Below are 22,501 nucleotides of genomic sequence, written 5' to 3' on the forward strand. Positions count from 1 at the left end.
TTTGGTAACACTAGGTCTCCATCCTTTACATTTTTTATTAGTTCCCTTGATAGTCTTGATCTTTTGTTTTTCCAGATGAACTTTGTAGTAACATTTTGTAATTCTAGAAAATTTATTTTGAATTTTGATAGGTATAGCACTGAATAAGTAAATTAACTTAGGTAGATTTGTCATTTTTATTATAGTAGCTCATCCTACCCAAGAGCAATTGATGCTTTTCCAATTATTTAGATCTAGTTTTATTTGTGTAAAGAGTGTTTTGTAATTATGTTCATGTAATTCCTGAATTTATCTTGGCAAGTAGATTCCCAGGTATTTTATCTTGTCTAGAGTTATTTTAAATGGAGTTTCTCTTTCTAACTATTGCTTCTGGCTTTTGTTGAAAACATATAGGAATACTGATGATATATGTGGGTTTATTTTGTACCCTTCAACTTTGCTAAAGTTATTAATTATTTCTATTAGCATTTTTGGTTGATTTTCTTCAGTTCTTTAATTATACCATCATATCAGCTGCAAAGAGTGATAGTCTATTTTCCTCATTGCCTACTTTGATTCCTTCAATTTCTTTTTCTTCTCTAATTGTTCCTTTTAGCATTTCTAGTACAATATTAAATAGTAGTAGTGATAAGGGGCATCCCTGATTTATTCCTAATCTTATTGAAAAGGCATCTTACTTGTCCCCATTGCAGATGATACTTGCTGGTGGTTTTAAATAAATACTGTTTTTATTATTTTGAAGAAAGGTCCTTTTATTCCTATATTACATTGTGTTTTCTATAGGAATGGGTGTTATATTTTGGCAAAGGATTTTTCTGCATCTATTGAGATAAATCATATGATTTCTATTAGTTTGGTTGTTGATATATTCAATTATGTGGATGGTTTTCCTAATATTAAACCATCCTTGCATTCCTGGTATAAATCCCACCTGGTAATAGTGAATAATCCTTGTAATAATTTGCTGTAGCCTTTTAGCTCATATTTTATTTAATATTTTTGCATCTATGTTCATTAAGGATATTGGTCTATAGTTTTCCTTCTCTGTTTTTGGTCTTCCTGGCTTGGGAATCAGTACCATATTTATATTAAAAAATAATTTGGTAAGACTTCTTCTTTGCCTATTTTTTCAAATAATTTGTAGAATTATGGGTTAAATTGATCTTTAAATGTCTAGAAGAATTCACTTGTGAGTCCTTCTGGCCCTGGTGATTTTTTTTTAGTGAATTCCTTGATGGCTTGTTCAATTTCTTTTTTCTGATATGGGATAATTTAAGTATTCTATTTCCTTTTCTGTTAATCTAAGCAATTTATATTTTTACAAATATTTATCCATTTCACCTAGATTGCCATATTATCTGTCATGTAATTCAGTGAAATAACTCTTAATAACTTCCTTAATTTCCTCTTCATTAGAGGTATAATCACCCTTTCCATTCATGATACTGTTAAATTGGTTCCCTTTTTTCCTTTTCCTTAATTAGATTAACCAATACTTTATTATTTTATTTGTCTTTACAAAATAAAAGTTCCTAGTCTTATTTATTATTTCAATTGTTCTTGAATTTCAATTTTATTAATTTCTCCTTTGATTTTTAGGAATTTCAATTTGGTCTTCATTTGAGAGTTTTTAATTTGTTCTTTTTCTGTTTTTTATTAGTTGCAGGTCCAATTTGTTAATCTACTCTTTCTCTTTTTTGTTATTATGGGCATTGAGGGATATAAAATTTCCTCTAAGTACCATTTTTGCTGTATTGTAAAAATAGACTTGAATCCAGGACCTCAATCCCCAGAAGCCCTTGCTCCACTTCCCCAGAATGCTTTGTAATCTCACTGAATTCTCACCTGGGCCAGAGCAAAATCATTATTTAGAGGGTCTCTTTACTTCCTGTCTCTGCTGGCAAACAGACGCATCTCATGATGTGAGTGAAATTTTGGTTGGGCCTCATGGCCCACTTGGCACGTGCCTTTTCTTACTTGTATATTCTTAAATTCTCAACCTTTAATAAACCTCTAAAATATGATACTCCTTGCAGAGAGAAACTAATTTCTACCTGCCTAAGTTTCCCTAAATTTTAATCTTTACAGTATCCCATAAATTTTGATATGTTATTTCTTCATTGTCATATTCTTCAATGAAATCAGTAATTATTTCTATGATTTGTTCTTTAACCCATGACTTTTGGAGAATAAAATTATTTAATTTCCAATTAATTTTTATTTTGCCTCTCCATGTACCCTGTGAAGATGGGATTAACTCCCCCTGCCCATTATTAGATTTCATCACCAGAAGTATATACACTTCTCTTACACTTGAGTGGGGGAGGTCTGTGACCCACGAGTGCAATAGTGGATTATGAATCAGAATCGACTGACTGCCCCCTGGGTTGTCTTAAGCAAAGCTTAACTGTAATTGATACATGTAAAATGGAAGGAAGTCACAGGAAGTGACGAAAAGGAATGATCTTTAAAAATGCTAAGAACTTTCTATGAAGAGGTCTCTTGCCTTCAACTTGATCTTAAAGGAGCTCCAGCTTGAGACTTCAGGCTGCTCTTAGACTTTTCCCTTAGAACTACCACATAGAGTGAGTGAAAACAGTTGACTGCTTTCCTGGATTTTATGAAGGGACTAGCCTCAGGAGAGGCCTATCCTCTTGACAGAGGCTTCATGCATCCCCAGGTTCTCAACTCAAGGCTGAGGACCCTCTGGATAAGGACTAATTAGCCCTGTCTGGGTTGAGCCAGGGCATCAGAGCAAAATACTTAATGTGTAGGTTAGATACCTTACCCTATCTTTTCTCTGATTTCCTTACTTTCACTCTATATTTTATTTAAAAAATTACTAAAAAAATCATTTTGGAATTGATTAAAATTCCTGGTGACTCTACTCTTAAATAATCTAGTCCAACCTTTTATATTAACCCCTCACATTTCTGCCCCTTACAACCTTTACTAATTATAATTTTATCAGATTATGGTCTTAAAATTTGAATTTATTATTTCTGCTTTTTTTTGCATTTGTTTGCAATATTTTTATGCCCTAGTACATGGTCAATCTGTGTAAATATACCATGTTCTGCTAAAAAAGAAGATATATTCCTTTTTTATCCCTGGTAAATTTTCTCCAGATATCTATTAACTCTAAATTTTCTAAGATTTCATTCACATCTCTTACTTCTTTCTTATTTATTTATTTTTTTAGTTTGATTTATCTAGATCAGATAGAAGTAGGCTGAGGTCTCTCACTAGTATGATTTTACTATCTATTTCCTCCTTAAGCTCCAATAGTTTCTCCTTTAAAAATATGGATGCTGGGGGTAGCTAGGTGGCTCAGTGGATTGAAAGCCAGGCCTAGAGATGGAAGGTTCAAGTTTCAAATCTGGCCTCACACAGTTCCTAGCTGTGTGACAGTGGTCAAGTTACTTGACCCCCATTACCTAGCCCTTTCCACTCTTCTGCCTTGGAACCAATACAGAGTATTGATTCCAAGATGGAAGGTAAGGGTTTAAAAATAATAATAGAAACCAAAACAAAATAAAATAAAAATCTGCATGTTATACCATTTGTTGCATACATGTTGAGTGCTGATACTACTTCATTGTCTTTACTGCCTTTTATCAGAATTTAATTACCTTCCTTATCTCTATTAATCAGATCTATTTTTACTTTATCTTTGTCAGATATCATGATTGCAACTCTTGCCTTCTTTTTCTCAATTGATGCCCAATGAATTCTGTTCCAGCCCCTTATCTTTACCCTGTTCATGTTTACCTGCCTCATGTGTATTTCTTATAGACCACATATGGTAAGAGGTGATGCCCTGTCTAGTTCTGAGAATCTGTGATTATGTTATCTGATGAATTACCTCAATCAATTCTATGATCAATAAGTATATGCATTAAAAATATCAACTACTAGTTCTGTTGGATACTTAAATGGGATAATAATATTAGTAGAATTAGCAACAATAGTTCACAATTCTACCCTATTTTAAGATTTATAAAATTCTTTCTTCACTCTAACCCTAAAAGACAGAGTATTATAGGGCATGTACTGTTTTCCATGGAGGCTATATATATATATATGTGCACATGGATTTGACTCATGGAGAGTCATGAATTGATATCTGTGGAATCACATCCACCTCTATCCAATGGAGATTGCGATGCCTCTTTAGAGAGAAACAGATAATTGGGGTCTTGAAACTTTTTCATTGCTCTTCTCAGAGATGGGTCATCAATTTATAATTATATCTATCTGCTTCCCTCCTACATGTTGCTAGAGTAGGAGAAATTACTTTTAGATTCAAATTGTTTTCCTGATCACTATCCATTAAAAAGGAAGATATTCCTGAAACTTGATCAGAAGGCTTGACTTCCATCCCACCAAATGTTAATTATACAAAGAATATCACATTGAATGGCCAATTCTTTATCTAAGCCTAAAGCAAATACTATGCAAAGTGAAATGAGTGGGAGGGGGTGGAGGAACTGAGAGAGGATGAGAGATGGAAGGAAGGAGAGAAATATGGATAAGGAGAGGGAGAGGGAGAGGGAGAGGGAGAGATAGAGCCCTCCTTTCTCATCTTTCAAACTTAAAATCATACATATGCTCAATGATCCAGCTTATCTGCATGCTTATGTTCCTTCCCAAAGTCTTTCTACCCTTCCATAGTCTCTCCAGAGGCAGGCAGGGAACCAAATGAGTTTCCTTTCAAAGATGGAAGCCAGAAGAAAAACTCTCCTCTGGCAAGCTATTGACAACTCCATCCCTTAAACAGGAATAGAGAAGTGAGCATTCATTCTAGTCACTAATAAAGAGTGTCTTATGCAAAGTCCTAGGTTTTAACTCCAAGATACTTTATCATTCTGATTTTTTAGGTTAGGAAGGTGAGATGCAGAAAGATTAGGTGTCTTTCTTAAAGCTAGGAACCTAAAGTGTCAAGCTGGTCATTTTTGTATTGTATCATATTGCTTTTTACACTATAAGACAGTTCTTTTTTCTCAAGGGAGCTTAAGAATCAGCTGGATAGATATTGAGTAACTATTATATGTATAAATCTTTAGACTTCTACATTGATATAAAAATTCTAGCTGTCACTTAGATATCTCAAATTCAACATGTCAAAAATAGAACTCATTAACTCTTTGCTTACCCCAACTGATCTTTATGAACTTCCCGTTTTATTGTCAAAGGCACCATCATCTTTAGAGTCAGCTAAATTTTCAAACTCTGTGTCACTCTATTCTTCACTCTTCACTGTCACAACATCCTACTTGGTCTTCCTGCCTCAAATCTGCCTCACTACAATGCAATCCCCACATAACCATGAAAGTGATTTTCCTAAAGGGCAAATCAGACCATACCTCTCTCTACTGGATTCTAGTTATTACTGCTTCTAGGATTGAAAAGGTATTAACATTCTGCCCCCTTTCTGCCTTTTTTTGTACAAAGATCTTCTTTTATGACTCTCTGTGTGGTATCTTTGCTTTTTCTCACAGAATTATCCTCCATATCTGGTCTGTCTTTTCACTGAGGCATGGGGCATGTTCTCCTTGCCTGTATTCCTTTCACTCCTATTTCCATTTCTTCAAATCTCTGATTTCCTTCAACATTTAGTTCAAGCACCACTTTCTACAGTAGTCCATCCCTTATTCCCCTAGATTCCAGTCCCTTCTCTTTCAAGATTATCTGCTTTAGGTATTTATGATAAATTTCAGAAGAATTAGCACCTCTAATGTGAGAGCTTGCTGAGAACTTTTTGTGGTTGCTCTTGCATCTTTGCAGGAAAGGTGTCTAGCTTTCACCCAACTTGTGGCTCCAAAAAGTTGTAGAATGTTTAGTGGTCACACCTCCATAAAACTGCCTGACCAAATTTAAGGTAATGCTAGAGTTAGGGGTTGGGGGATGCTCCCCAAGCATGTGAAGATTTCCCATGGTTGGAGTTGACTGATGAAAGCAATTTGTTCTAATTGCCCTGAAGGTACCTGAAGCAGACACCATGTCTAGTGCTTAGAGCATGACCAGACATCAAAGAGGCCTTCATCCATTACATCTAAAGCCGTTGCCAGTCAGCCTGACTTTTGACTTTCCATGGGACTTTAATGAGTTTGGAAGAGAGTGAGGCTGATAATTTCATAAAACTATGCTGCGCTTAAATCCAATTCATGGGCCAGTCAAGACATCACCTGTGTGAGGTGGAATCAAGATGGCAGAGTAGAGGCAGCGAAAGTTCAGACTTCTGAAAACCCTTCCTTATCGATTACAAACTAAATGCTCCTGGGGGACTAAAAATCAAAGCTAACAACAGGACAGAGCCAAATAACCCTCCTGCTGGACTCAACTCAAAAGGTACTCGCCCCCCCCCCAAAGCTGGAATTTGAGAACACTCAGGTTTAAGGGGAAGGAAGAAGGAAGGTCCCAGGACCCCTCCCCCACCAAGAGCACTAAGCCACTAGCAGCACCTGGAACCGTTGTATGGGCAAAGGTGCTGGTCTGGAGGGAGTACCTTGAGGGCAAAGCTGTGCCAGGCTCAGAGCATTGAACACAGGTGGTGGGGAAACAGTTAGAGAAGGAGCACAGAGCTGGCAGCCTAGTTGCAGTAGCAGAGACCCTCCATATTGCTCCCTCCTTCCAGGGGTTTTTGGCCTCAGGGCATATCTAGCCCAACCCAGCTGGATTTAATCCCATCCAAACCTCCAGAGGGCAGGGAAGTTCAACCACCACCAATGCCCCTCCCCCACAGACTGTGTAGAGGGATTTGCTGACAAAGCTCCAAGGGGGAAGGCTGACAGAAAACCCCCAAACAACAAAAAAATGAGAGGAGTAAGAGCTTAGGTAGCTGTAGGTAGTAAAGAAGGGGTAAATATGAGCAAACAGAAAAAGAAAAAAGAAATTACAATCAACAGCTTCTATACAGGTAATGAACAAAGAACAAACAGAACAGAGAAGGAGGAGGGAACACCAAGCAAAAAAACAGAAACCCCAGCTAATTGGATACAGGCTTTGGAAGAACTCAAAATACATTTGAGAGAGGCTGAAGACGACTGGGAAAAGAACTTAAAAAGTAAGATAATTCATCTGGAAACAGAAAACAGTGTCTTGAAAGCCAAAATTAATCAGCTTGAAAATGAGGCAAAGGAGATGAACGATCAGAAAAAGGATAATCAAAAAGCCAGGGATGAAATCCAGTCTTTAAAATCCAGAATACAACAACTAGAAGCAAGCAAATTCACAAGGGAGCAGGACACTATAAAACAAAATCAAAAGAATGAAAAAATTGAGGAAAATATGAAGCACCTCATTCACAAAACAGAAGATTTAGAAAATCGTTCCAGGAGAAACAACTTAAGAATCATTGGTCTACCGGAAGACCATGACAAAAGAAAAAGCCTGGACATCATACTACAGGAAATTATCCAAGAAAACTTCCCTGATATTCTAGGAAAAGAGGGAAAAGTGGAGACTGAAAGAATCCACAGATCACCTCCTATACTTAATCCCCAACTGACAACACCCAGGAATGTTATAGCCAAATTCAAGAACTATCATACCAAGGAAAAAATATTACAAGCTGCTAAGAAGAAGTCATTCAGATTCCATGGAACCACAGTGAGGAAAACACAGGATCTGGCTGCATCTACACTGAAGGACCAAAAGGCATGGAATATGATTTTCTGGAAAGCAAGGTAACCAGGTCTACAACCAAGAATCAACTACCCAGCACAACTCACTCTATTTTTACAGGGGAAAGTATGGTCATTTAATAGAATAGAAGAATTCTAAGCATTTGTAAAGAAAAGACCAGAAATAGAAAATTTGATGCTCAAACACAGAACTCAAGAGAATCATCAAAAGGTAATTAAGAAAGAGGGAAAAACAAAAAACAACAACAACAAAAAAGCTTTGGAATTAGACATTAGTGGAGGCTGTCTAGTGTAACCAGTTCAACACTTCAAAGATATATGATTTTGTCAGTGTGACTACTTTCCTCTAGAAGCCAATAGATAGTCCTCCAGAATTTCTGTTATTCTAAAATGTATCAGCCTACAGCCAAGTAGATGATAAGATTCTCACAATTTAGCTAGACTGGTCCTCAGATAAACAGAGAATCAGTTTCCAAGCTTAAGCTTGAAGCCTTTCCAACTTGGCAGGACTTCAACTCTTGAGATTATAGTTCATTCGCACAACTTCCTAGAACCCAGTATCAACTCCATGACACAATGAAACATGAGAGTAGGACTTTAGTAGGGCATAAAGACTTCTGAAAATCTAAAACCACCAGCATTAAGAAGGGAACTGGGATATTAAAATCATGTTACTGTTTTTCTTTTTCACAAAGGGAAATTCCAATTTTTAAAATTCATCTGTTTGTCACATTAAAATACCAAGTTAATTCTCTCCATTTCTCCCTTTCCAGTCCCCATTAGAGAAAACATTGTTTGACAAAATGATATATGTATATATACAATTATCTCTTATTACTATTAGTCCTTTCTCAACAGGAGGACATACAAAAGTCACTCCTAAAACAAGATTTTGGTTGCTGTATGCAATGCACTCTTGGTTTTACTCATTTCATTCTTTGTAATTTCATGTAGTCTTTGCATGTTTTTCCCCAAAATTACCCTCCTTATCATTTTTATGACACTATTCCATCACAATCATATGTCATGACTTAGTTAAATAAGTTTTATTAGGTGGGGGGGAAGGAAAGTTGGAAGTTGCTTAAGTTAGTGGATTTTTAATTATTATAAATGTTCACCATTTTTATCAAAATTATTGTGCATTACCACTTTCTATTCAAATTTCAATTTGTCAGAAATAAAATATACATTTTAGGTTAAAAAAAAGAAGTTAGACATGACTGAAATAACAACTACAAATTATCTGACAGTCTAGTCCACTACATGCTTGGAATGCTATTTTCACCTTAAGGTGCCACCTTTTGGAGAGGATACTGCTCAATTGAAGGACATGTGAAGGAGGGCAACCAGGACAGTGGAAGGGCAACTACATGTTACACAAGGATCAGGTGTAGGAACCAGAGATATTTAGCCTTGAGAAGAGAAAATGGAAAACATGATCATGGTTTCAAAGCTTTATAGCTAGAAGAGACTTTAGAAATCATCTAAACCAATTCCCTCAATTTATATATGAAGAAACCAAGGGACAATCAAATGATATGCCAAGATTACACAAGTAGAAAGTGACAGAGGGTAGATGTGAACCCAGGTCCTCTAACTACTGAGCTAGTGTTTATTTTCACTTCATTCTGCTACTGAAATCTTCAGATACTTGGAGATCTAGATGTGGAAGATGAATCTGACTTTTTGGTGTGGCTTTAATTAGAGAGACCAACACATAAGGAAAAGAGTGAAGTAGTAGCATTACTTGAAAAAAAAAAAAGACATTGCCCTGTGATATCATTGGTCCTCTTTGTAGTAGTAGTAGTCTCTCAGTAAATGAGGATGACGATTGTCTTTGTGCGTTATCATCTATGGTGTATAGATGAGTGTGCACAAAGACATTTGTGCGTGAAGGAGATTTAAGTGGAAAAGTCGATGCACAAGACAGTCCTACTCTTTCGGCATTGGAAGCCTGGGTCCAGTGGCATGAAAAGTCGTTACACCTGGAGACTTCCTTAGCTGCATTGGATGGCCGTGTTGTCTTTTGTGCTCCAACATGCCCTAAGTACTCCACAAATAGCAATATGCTTTGTACTTGTGCATATAACATATGTATGTACATGTTATCTCTTCTGTTAAACTGTAAGCTCCAAAAGACAGAGAAAGCATTATTCTTCTTTTGTATCCGCATTAGTAAGATGATAAGCACACAGTAGTGTTTAGTAAATCCTTACTCACTGGTATTGTATAATGACCTCTTGTAAATGGAGATAGAGGACATCATTAGGGCACCTAGAGGACACCTTCAAGGAAAAAGATGAGCCTAGAGCTGAATCTTGAAGGTTGGGCTAAGACAAGTGGAAAGGGATGGAGAAGGCAATTAAAAAGAAGTTAACAAATTGAAAAAAAATTACAAAAGTGGAAGTGAGCATGATATGTTGACCCTGGGGAATAATAATGAGGGTGAAGCAGCTAAAATCCTGGACCCAGTCTCATTGAGAAGAGAGGATAAGTTCTACTTGAGTTCCTGGACCAAGTTTCTAGGATTGAAAAGGTTATCACAAAAATTTTGGTTCATCTCTCTAAAGTGAAGAACAAGCATGTGAAGAGATATTAATTCTCCAGTGGCTATGAGCCCAAAATTTGCAGAACATTCCAAAATCTAAAGGATTACCTAGGTCACTGGGGGAAGGAGAGGCTCACTGGAGGATGAATGGTCATTTCCATATATGATTCAAGAGTGTTTTCCTACCAGAGGAGCCTCATCAAGAGAATAATATCTATGATATTATTATAGCAGATTTGGAAGATATACAGCTCCATGTTGAACATTCTTTGGGAAGCTATTTATAAGATAGAATCAATATAAAACATACTAGCCTATATAGTAAGGGTTAATTTTACTTTCAGTGTTGTCTGATTCTTTTTAACCTATTAACAGGGCAGCTAGGTGACTCCCATGGATAAAGTGCCAGTTCTGAAGTTAGAAAGACTATCTTCCTGAGTTAAAATCCAGGCACTTACTAGCTGCGTGACCCTGAGCAAGTCATTTAATCCTGTTTGTCTCAGTTTCCTTATCTATAAAATAAATTAGAGAAAGAAATGGCAAATGACTCAAGTATCTTTGAGAAGTAAACCTCAAATGGGGGATGAAGAGTGACATACAACTGAAACAACTGAATAAATACAATAAACAATAAAAAGAACTATTTCTCAATACCATTCAAAGTACTTTTTTAAAAGAGAAAATAAATATTTATTGTAAATAGTGTTTGTTACAAGATGTAACATAAAAAGATAACATCCCAAGCTAGCTATTTGGTGCCTGGTCCCTTTTTATGCTCACTTCATTTAAGGAATGAATGGAATGCAGTCTTGGTTGGGGATTAGCTGAGGAAACAGCCATGTGAAACATAGGTCCATGGTGCTTTTGTGGGGCATGTAGCCTCAGCATAGACACACACATGACAGAAGTGGGTCTGGCAGACATAATCCAAACCCAGGACCCTGGTTGTGACAAACAGGAGCTCAGAGTGCACCTGGGACCGGGAGAGGGTGACACATGCCCATGGATATTCTGAAGGAGATGGAGAACTCATCCTCTAGGCTAGTTTAGAAGATGCTTCCAAGACCAAGGCAAAAGGTCAGCCTTCCTGAGGTCATGTACCTCTGGGGCACCATGGGGCAGTCACCAAGACTCTCTTTGGGCAGGTCTCTAGTACTTAAAAAAGAATCCATGCTGGATAAGGTGTTGAGTGTAAGCAGAATGGTGTCCAGAATGGTGCCCATCATGGCTTTAATAAGGAGAAGCACATAAGTCTGCAGCAGGAGGTAATAGAAAGCCATTTTGGTTGACAGGAAGGTCAAGGTCAAGCTGATGCCAAGAGGCATCATCCTTTGACAGAGGTTTCCTTTTGTACCGAAGAAAATGTGGGTAATTTCGATTCCAAAGTACAGGAACAGTATCACTGGGTCAAGAATGAGGTTGGGTTTGTAGAAGAATGTGAAAGGCTCCAGCAGGAAGTAGGTGGTGTTGTACCGGCCATTGAGAAAGAGCAGGATCTCCATGGAGACAGAGGACAGTTGGCAGCATGGCAGCGCCATCGCCACTCAGTCCCCATGGAAATCGTGGCTGTAGCAGCCAGGTAGCCTGCTGGAAGGGTGGGATTAAAGTACTTTTTGACAAAAATGATAACTACAGTTCTCACTATGAAAATAAATGTATTTTCACTCAAGTCAATAAAAACTTTGTCACTTTATTTAAATACATGGTGCTAAGAACTCAAGTCATACCCTACAGATATAATGCAGTTTTTGCTCCAGAAAAGCAAACAATTAGTTTCAAGTTGAAGTGATCTGAACTTTTTCTCTTGCAATGTGTGGTATTCAGCAGAAAGGGAAAGGGAATTGTGGGAGAGAGAGAGAGACAGAGACAGAGGGACAGAGGGACAGAGAAACAGAGAGAGACAGAGAGAGATATGTAACCCCACTTCCACAAAACCTGGGACATTTTTCTTGTGGAATAACACTGTGATACTGAAGACTGTTTAAATGAGATGTTCCTGGGGTGTATGGGGTGCTCAGGGAGGGGTAGTATCTCTGGTATGGAGGGCTTGTCGTGCCCTCTTAGGGCAGCTCTCCAGCCTCTGACCCTCATCTGATACCCAGATCTCACTTGTGGTTCCCAGTAGCTGCTAGCATGCGGCAGCGGCCACACCCTGGGCAATGACTTCGACAGGCTGGCTAAACCTTGTGAGGGTAGCCATCGGGTCATCAACCCCTGGTGAACCAGGGCTTTGCTCACCTAGCATGTGAAGACTGCTTCTGCGGAACAGGCGGAAGAAACCAATAAGAAGGTTCCACGGCTGAGAGGGCGACACAGCAAAGCACCTTGGAGTGCTTAGGGTGTGTTGGAGCACAAAGGACAACATGGCCATCCAATGCAGCTGAGGAAGTCTCCAGACGTAACAATTTTTCGTGCCACTGAACCCAGGCTTCCAACGCCGAGAGAGTGAGACTGTCTCTGTGCATCGACTTTTCCACTTAAATCTCCTTCACTCACAAGTATCTTTGTGCACACTCATCTATCCTAACCCCATCCACCCTCTTCAAGACCTGCGGCGATGGGGGAGTGGCGACGCAACAGGTGGAGGTAACCACTGGCAGTTGGAGTCACGATCCTGCACGTAGGCGGCCCACGGACCAGTGGTCGCTCGGCCCTGTGGGCAGCAGGGACGTTCGGCAGCATCCTGGGCGACTGAGCAGCCCTCTCTAGGACAGCACTGCTCACCCTAATCAAGGGAGGGGACTAGAAAAGGTGTCCCAAACATTGCCTGCCCTACAAACACCCGGTCAGCATACCGCAGCTGGCGGGTCATCCCTTTAAGCGGTTGAAATCAAAGAAAAAAGCAAAGAAACTCCTACTAGGAGCATGGAACATCAGGACATTACTTGACAGAGAGAATACCCCAAGACCTGAGAGAAGAACAGCTCTAATCGGCAAAGAACTGGCGCAATATAACATTGACATCACAGCCCTAAGCAAAACATGCCTACCAGAAGAGGGATCACTCAGTGAACCCACCATTGGATACACCTCCTTCTGGAAAGGTAGAGCCTCAAATGAAGACAGAATCCATGGTGTTGGCTTGGCTATCAAGACCAGTTTGCTCAAACAGCTGCCAGACTTGCCTGTGGGCATCAGCGAGAGGCTCATGAAGATCCGTTTACCTCTCAGCAAAGACCGGTATGCGACAATCATTAGCGCATATGCCCCAAAACTGACCAGCACAGAGGAGACCATTGAGCAGTTCTACTCTGACCTGAGTGCCATCCTGCACTCAGTGCCCACAAATGACAAGCTGATACTACTGGGAGACTTCAACGCCTGTGTTGGCCAGGACCATGAAAGATGGAAAGGAGTGCTTGGCAAACACGGTGTGGGCAAAATGAACAACAATGGCCTACTGCTACTAAGCAAATGCTCAGAGTTTGAACTCACCATCACGAACACTGTGTTCAGAATGGCGAATAAATATAAAACAACGTGGATGCATCCACGGTCAAAACAGTGGCATCTCATTGACTACATCATTGTAAGCTGGCGAGACATCCAGGATGTACAGATCACCAGAGCCATGAGAGGAGCTGAATGCTGGACAGATCACCGATTGGTTAGAGCGACACTTCAAATGCACATTGAGCCTTGCCATCCAAAATGCGCCCAGACAGTTCACGCGTTTTACAACGTGAGTCATCTTAGAGATCCATCTTATTTGCAGACATTCCAGTCCTGCCTGGATGAGAAGCTGTCTGCCAAGGGACCACTCACTGGAAGCTCAACCGAGAAATGGAACCAGTTCAGAGAAGCAGTGAAGGAAACATCAAAGGCAGTCCTAGGCCCCAAACAACACAACCACCAGGACTGGTTTGACTAGAACAACACTGCTATTGAAGACCTATTGAGCAAAAAGAACAAAGCCTTTATGGAGTGGCAAAATAACCCAAACTCTGCTCCTAAAAAGGACAGATTCAAGTCTCTCCAAGCCACGGCACAGTGTGAGATCAGGAAGATGCAAGACTGATGGTGGGGAAAAAAAGGCAGAAGAAATCCAGCGCTTTGCTGATACAAAAAACTACAAACAATTTTTCAGTGCCCTCAAGACTGTCTATGGGTCATTAAAACCCACCACCACTCCCTTGCTATCCTCTGATGGTGACACTCTCATTAAAGATAAAAACAGCATCAGCAACAGGTGGAAAGAACACTTCAGTCAGCTACTCAACCGACCCTCTTCAGTCGACCAAAGCGCCCCTGACCAGATCCCCCAAAACCGCACCATTGAACAACTTGACGTCCCTCCTTCAATAGAGGAAGTCCAAAAAGCCATTAAACAAATGAGTGCAGGGAAAGCACCCGGTAAAGACGGGATCCCAACCGAGGTGTACAAGGCCTTAAATGGAAAGGTGCTCCAGGCATTCCACATAGTGCTGACCAGCATATGGGAAGAGGAAGACATGCCCCCAGAACTCAGAGATGCCTCCATCGTAGCCCTATACAAGAACAAAGGCGCACGAGCAGCCTGTGACAACTACAGAGGCATCTCACTTCTCTCCACTGCTGGAAAGATCCTCGCCCATATTATACTCAACAGACTCCTGTCATCTGTTTCAGAGCAGAACCTGCCTGAATCACAATGTGGCTTCCGACCAGAACACAGCACCATCGACATGGTCTTCACAGTGAGGCAAATGCAGGAAAAATGCCTTGAGCAGAACCTGAGTCTCTACATTGTCTTCATAGACCTGACAAAGGCATTTGACACAGTGAACAGGGATGCATTGTGGGTGATCCTTAGCAAGCTTGGTTGCCCAGCAAAATTCATCAAACTGATCCAGCTCTTTCATGTCGACATGACAGGGGAAGTCCTATCTGGTGGAGAGACTTACGATTGCTTCAGCATCTCCAATGGTATGAAACATGGCTGTGTCCTTGCTCTGGTACTATTCAACCTATCCTTCACCCAAGTATTACGACATGCTGTGATGGAGCTAGACCTGGGCATCTACATCAAATACCGACTGGATGGCTCACTATTCAACCTTCGCCTCCTGACTGCAAAAACAAAGACAACAGAGAGACATCCTGGAAGCTCTCTTCGCAGATGACTGTGCTCTCATGGCCCACCAAGAAAATCATCTTCAAACCATTGTGGACAGGTTCTCTACTGCAACAAAACTGTTTGGCCTGACTATCAGCCTCAGCAAAACAGAGGTGCTGTTCCAACCTGCACCAGGGAGGTCAACTAACCAGCCGTGCATTACAATCCACGGCATGCAGCTTTCTAACATCAACACTTTCAAGTACCTGGGCAGCACCATCGCCAACGACGGGTCCCTAGACCACGAGATGAATGCCAGGATCCAAAAGGCCAGCCAGGCACTCAGGTGGCTGCCCTCCAAAGTCCTCCAACACAGAGGTGTATTCACTGCGATGAAGCTCAAAGTGTACAAGCAGTGGTCCTCAGCTCGCTCTTGTATGGTTGTGAGACATGGACACTGTACCGGAAGCACATGAAACAGCTGGAGCAATTACACCAACGCTCCCTCCGGTCAATCATGAGGATCCGATGGCAGGACCGAATCACCAATCAGGAAGTCCTCGACAGAGCCAACTCCACCAGCATCGAAGTCATGGTCCTCCAAACCCAGCTACAATGGTCTGGACACGTCATCCGCATGGACTCACAGCGAATACCAAGACAGGTATTCTAGGGTGAACTGTCAGCTGGACTCAGGAAACAAGGCCGACCAAAGAAAAGATTCAAGGATCAGCTAAAGTCCAACTTGAAGTGGGCTGGCATTACACCAAAGCAACTAGAACTCGCTGCCTCTGACAGAAGCAGCTGGCGAACCCACATTCACCAGGCCGCCACCACCTTTGAAGATGAGCGACGTTGACGTCTTGCCGCTGCGCGTGAACGCCGACACCAGGCCACAACTGCACCTCCCATAACAACTGGCGTCCCAGGCCCCATGTGCCACAAACTCTGCACCTCAGCCTTTGGACTTCAAAGCCACATGAGGGTACACTGTAGATGAACCTGCACAAAGACAATAGTCATTCTCGGTCACCGAGAGACTACCACTATACTATACCTCCTGATTGACTCAGAAAACTCTGACTCTAAAATGTTGGATACTTGGATAAGTGATGGAAATCTCAGAGATGGTTGGAGGTTTTAGAGACATTCAAGAAATATAGGAATGAATTTAGGAATGACAGATTGGATATCTTGTCAAAGACATAGTTATATGTGAAAGCTTCCCATATTATATCTCTTGTTTCCAAATGTTTACAATACCAGACAGCTAAGAGTAGCTTTGATTCACTGGCATAGTTCTTTCTACTTGGGAGCTAAGTTCTTATCTCATCCCCACAGAGAAAGCCCATTTTTCTTATGTAATCCTTAGGCTGTTATAATCTGCATAACTTGTTTTCATGTTTGCTGCTTACTTTAATAAAGAGGTTTACTGCCTATTTCATAGTGGGTTTTTATGTAACTAACATTTGATGAGAGAAAGCTAAGCTAGCTACAAATAGTAATCCTAATGTTTCACATTACTTGAGAATGAGTAATTTCAATGTCTTTTATTCGGAATATTCTTATGCCAAGAATACAAATATTTGAATTGTTTGAAATTTTTATAATTCTAGCCATTTTTGGTGATAAGTAAGAGAATGAGCAAGGTCCCATCCACAGAACTAGTCCTGATCCTCATAAAATTGGAACAAGTGATCCCTCTTAGAGACAGACCAAATCCCAGACTGTATTTTTTCTAGCCGTAGTCATATCCATAACTATAGCTATATCTAGGTTGATAACAATATATAGATGTAAATATATAGTTATAGATACACATAGGTATTTATAGCTATATATGTATATATATAATTATACAGTAGCATTTTTTCTTTTTAGTAATTTTCTTATAATTTTTTTATTCAACAAGCATTTATTTTCTATCCCTCCTATCCACAATCTGTTTCAAAAGAAAAAGAGGAAAACTAGTGAAAAAATTCATTTTGGCCATGTCTAAAAAGTGATATCATTTCTCATCTTAAGTCCATTATTTTTCTATGACTGGGTAGCACATCTGATCATCAATACTCTAGAATCATATTTGATCATTACATTAATGTTGTCTTTCAAAGTTTTTTTTGTCTTTACAATGTTGTTGCTGTTGTATCATTTTGTTCTCTCAACTCTTCACTTCACTTTGCATCAGTTCACACGTCTTCCAAGATTTTTCTACAAGTACATCTTTCATCATTTTTTGTATCAAAATAGCCTTCCATTACATTTATACATTAACTATAGAAAATGATTGACACAGTAGGAACAACATTGTGATACAAAAAAAATCCTTAGTTTTCATTTAAGCTCTCAAACAAACAAAATACAAAATATGGTTGGTTTAGACACTTTGGAGCTATGACTGAAATGTTTATAAACTAAGGGAATTTCTAATTCTTTGCCATTACAAAAATGAGCTGTTATAAGTATTTTTGTATACATTGATCCTATTCTCTTTCTTTGATCTCTTTGTTGTAAAAGCCTAATAAATGGGGCTCAGAGTATGAAGAATTATTTCAGCTAGTCTACCCAACTCATTTTACAAATGCAGAAACTAAGGCCTAGAAAGTTTAAGTAACCTGCCTAAAGTCTACACTGTGACCATAGGTATTTTGAAGATCTTGAATTTGAACTCATATTTTCTGATTTCCAATCCAATATTTTTTCCACCCTGTCATTTCCCGGACATCTCCTTACCATAGTATCTCATTCTGCTCATTCCAGACATCAAACTCTTCTCTCTACCCACACCCCTTTCCACTACACTCTACAATAAATGCTTTAACTGCCTTCATGACTATTGGAACAAATTGTTCTCATCTGCCCAATCCACCAGTCTTTAAGAATATATATCTCCTTAACTCACCAATGACTTCAGACTAATGGGTTACCCTAATCTTGGTTCAACCCATTTGCTGAGACAGTTTTACTGGGGTATGGCCATTAAGCATGCTTCAGCTTCTTAGAGAAACAGTTGAGAATTGGGGGAAAGGTGAATCAATGAGCATCAAGGGTTTAGCAAGCCATAACACCAGAGGTAGTAGTCCTCTTGGAATAGCTCATACATATAATAAACACTTAATAAATGCTCTGCTTATCTTTACAAGTTATTAAGTATAGCTGGTATTAATGGTAAGAGAGGAAACAGAGGAATTAGTTAGCCTTCTATTTATAATTCTCAGTCTCATAAATGGTCTCTGAATTTTCATTTCTTTGATCTACACTAATGTTAAACAGCAATAGTAATATTCCAGTATTTTAAAAGTGCTATCAATTTGTTTAAACTATGTATCTTGTATCCTCTCCATTACTCTGCAGGATAGATAGGGCCCTAAAGGGGACTTTCACAATGGCACAACAAACATTCTGCTACATGTTATTTACTCAAAGATTTTACATAATAGATATCCTTCTTCTATCCTTTATCATTTACCCCCAACCCTTCATTCTTAGTGGATTTCTTCCTTTACACATTACTGCAACAATATGAAGCAATTTGAGTGCTCCCTTAACATTATTCTAAACTTTTGAATGTCTTTATTCACCAATATTTCTTTTTTATCCTTTAAGGAATAACTAACATTTGTGCAGCACTTAACTTACTTCATAAACACTTTGTATTTGATCATCATAACACCCCTGTGAGGTATAGTATAGGTATTATCCCCATTACACCAATAGGAAATAGAAGTTTAAAGGGATTAGATGTCTTGTTCATTGTAAAGTCAGAAATAAGATTTAAAACTAGACTTGCCTCAATTATCAGGTTCTTTACACCATTACACACTACATCTTCATTTTTAAGGTTAATCTCTCCTACCTTGATCAAATCTCTTTATCTCTCCTATGGCCTATGTATTTTCCTCTATTGATTCCTTCTCCTCCCCTTATAATCATTATTATTAAAACCCACCTCTCAAAATATATTATAAAGCAACAACAATCAAAACAATCTGGTACTGACTAAGAAATAGAGAAATTAGACTCCCAACAAGCAGTAATAAATGACCAACTTAAGCTAGTGTTTGACAAACCATAAGATCCAAAACTTTGGAAGAACTCACTATATGATAATAAAACTGCTGGGAGAATTGGAAACAGTATGGTAAAAACTAGGCACAGATCAATTTCTCATGCTATATACCAAGGTAAAGTGAAAAGGGATACATGATTTAGAAATAAAGAATAATACCACAAACAAATTAAGAGAGCATGGGATTGTTTACTTGTCAGATTGATAGATAAGGGAAGAATGTATGTCTAAACAAGACAGAGAGCATTACAAGATCTAAAATGTATCACTTTGACTACATTAAATTAAATACATGAATACAAATTCAACCAACATTAGAAGGGAAAGAATAAACTAACAAAAATAATATGCAAACTTCCTGTCAAGATGGCGGCTTAGAGAAAGCTAAAGTTCAGATCTCCGGAAAACCCTTCCTGACCGATCTCAAACTATAAGCTCCTAAGGCGCCGAAATTCAAAACGATCAACAGCATAGACCCTGGGAATCCTCCTCCTGGACCTGGACCTGGATCAAAAGGTATGGCCCCCCTCAAAAGCCAGAACCCAAGATCACTCGGACCTAAAGGGTAGGAGCGCAGAGTCCAAGGCTCCGGGATGCCGCAGCGCCGCACCCCTCAGAGAGCAGGGTCCTCTGAAATGACAGCAACCCTCAGGGCGGGCAAGACAGCCTCACAGCCAGCTATTCTGAAGGCAACTTCCGGAAAGCAACCCGACCCAGTCCAGTCGAGGACTTAGCAGCAGGGAAACAGAGAGAACCGGGAGAGAGTGTGGCCCCCTGGTCCGACTCTTCCATTCCAGTTCCAGTGAAAGTCATTGCCTTAAGGCATACTCAGTTTAACCCAGGGAAAGCTCATAGAATGGACAATCTGGCCAGGACTAAAGCCTCTGAACACCAGACAGAGATAAGAAAAGCTAATCCTCCCCATTCAGAGATGGCAAACTCCACAGAAGCACAGAAGCCCCAAAATCCCAAGAAAAATAAGAAGAAAGGGGTAACTTTGGACACATTCTACGGAGCCAAAATACAAAATACAGAGGAGAGAGAAGACGATACACAAGAAAATGCTCTGAAACCTTCCAAAGGAAATGGAAACTCTCCACAAACCCATGAAGAATTTGAATCAGAAATGACCAAAAAGATAGAAGCCTTCTGGGAGGAAAAGTGGGAAATAATGCAAAAGAAATTCACGCATCTACAAAACCGGTGTGATGAAACTGAAAAGGAAAACCAGGCTTTAAAGGCCAGAATCAGGCAACTGGAAGACAACGATCGTGTAAAAGAGCAAGAATTAATAAAGCAAAGCCAAAACACCAAGAAATTAGAAGAGAACATAAAATATCTCACCAACAAGGTGACAGATCTGGAAAATAGAGGGAGAAGAGATAATTTAAGAATAATTGGACTTCCAGAAAAGCCAGAAATAAACACCAAACTCGACATCGTGATACAAGATATAATCAAAGAAAATTGCCCAGAGATTCTAGAACAAGGGGGTAATACAGCCACTGACAGAGCTCACAGAACACCTTCTACACTAAACCCCCAAAAGACAACTCCCAGGAATGTAATTGCCAAATTCCAAAGCTCTCAAACAAAAGAAACAAATCCTACAGGAAGCCAGAAAAATACAATTTAGATATAAAGGAATGACAATCAGGGTCACACAAGACCTTGCAAGTTCTACCCTGAATGATCATAAGGCGCTGAACATGATCTTCAGAAAGGCAAGAGAGCTGGGTCTTCAACCAAGAATCAGCTACTCAGCAAAACTGACTATATATTTCCAAGGGAAAGTATGGGCATTCAACAAAATAGAAGACTTCCAACTTTTTGCAAAGAAAAGACCAGAGTTCTGTGGAAAGTTTGATACCGAAAAACAAAGAACAAGGAATACCTGAAAAGGTAAATATTAAGGAAAGGGGAAAGGAGAAAAATGTTATCTTCTTCTTTTACTCAAACTCTCTTCTATAAGGACTACATTTATATCAATCTATGTATACTAACATGTGGGGAAAATGTAATGTATAAATGGGGGGCAAAGAAAGACCAAATAGAATAATCTTTCTCACACAAAGATTCACATGGGAAGGGGAGGGGAAGAAAACTCCTATAAGAAGTAGAGGAAGAGAGGGGTTTTTACTTAAACCTTAATCTCAGGGAAATCAACTCTGAGAGGGAAAACATCCAGATCCATTGGGATCTTGAATTCTATCTTACCCAACAAGGATAGGGAGAAGGGAAAACCAAGGGGGGGGGGAGGGAAAACAAAAAGGGAGGTAAAGAGAGGGGGGAGGGGGAGGGAACAAAAAGGGAGGGACTAAAAAGGGAAACATCAAGGGAGGGGACAAGGGGGACTGATTCAAAGTAAATCACTGGACTAAAAGGTAGAGCTGAAGAAGAAACGATTAGAATTAGGGAAGGCTATCAAAATGCCAGGGAGTCCACAAATGACAATCATAACTTTGAACGTGAAAGGGATGAACTCACCCATAAAATGTAGACGAATAGCAGAATGGATTAGAATCCAAAACCCTACCATATGTTGTCTTCAAGAAACACACATGAGGTGGGTTGACACCTACAAGGTCAGAATTAAAGGATGGAGTAAGACCTTCTGGGCCTCAACTGACAGAAAGAAGGCAGGAGTGGTAATCATGATATCTGATAAAGCCAAAGCAAAAATAGACCTGATCAAAAGGGATAGGGAAGGTAACTATATTTTGTTAAAAGGGACTTTAGACAATGAGGAAATAACATTAATCAACATGTATGAACCAAATAATATAGCACCCAAATTTCTAGTGGAGAAACTAGGAGAATTGAAGGAAGAAATAGACAGTAAAACCATATTAGTGGGAGACTTAAACCAACCATTATCAAATTTAGATAAATCAAATCAAAAAATAAATAAGAAAGAGGTAAAAGAAGTGAATGAAATCTTAGAAAAATTAGAATTAATAGACATACAGAGAAAAATAAATAGGGATACAAAGGAATACACCTTCTTCTCAGCACCACATAGCACATTCACAAAAATTGACCATACATTAGGTCACAGAAACATAGCACACAAATGCAGAAAAGCAGAAATAATGAATGCAGCCTTCTCAGATCACAAGGCAATAAAAATAATGATTAGTAATGGTACATGGAAAACCAAATCTAAAACCAATTGGAAATTAAACAATATGATACTCCAAAAT

The 22,501-nt window shown here is 39.3% G+C and overlaps 1 protein-coding gene across 1 annotated transcript; it reads right to left on the reverse strand.

The window, feature by feature from the left end:
- Positions 1–11,240: 11,240 nt before the first annotated feature.
- Positions 11,241–11,732, reverse strand: LOC100616908 (transmembrane protein 216-like). Its single transcript, XM_056808518.1, has one exon. The coding sequence runs from the start codon at positions 11,730–11,732 to the stop codon at positions 11,241–11,243; it is 492 nt and encodes a 163-aa protein (XP_056664496.1).
- Positions 11,733–22,501: the final 10,769 nt, after the last annotated feature.

This window comes from Monodelphis domestica, chromosome 8, assembly GCF_027887165.1.
Source record: "Monodelphis domestica isolate mMonDom1 chromosome 8, mMonDom1.pri, whole genome shotgun sequence".
NCBI classification, from domain to species: domain Eukaryota; kingdom Metazoa; phylum Chordata; class Mammalia; order Didelphimorphia; family Didelphidae; genus Monodelphis; species Monodelphis domestica.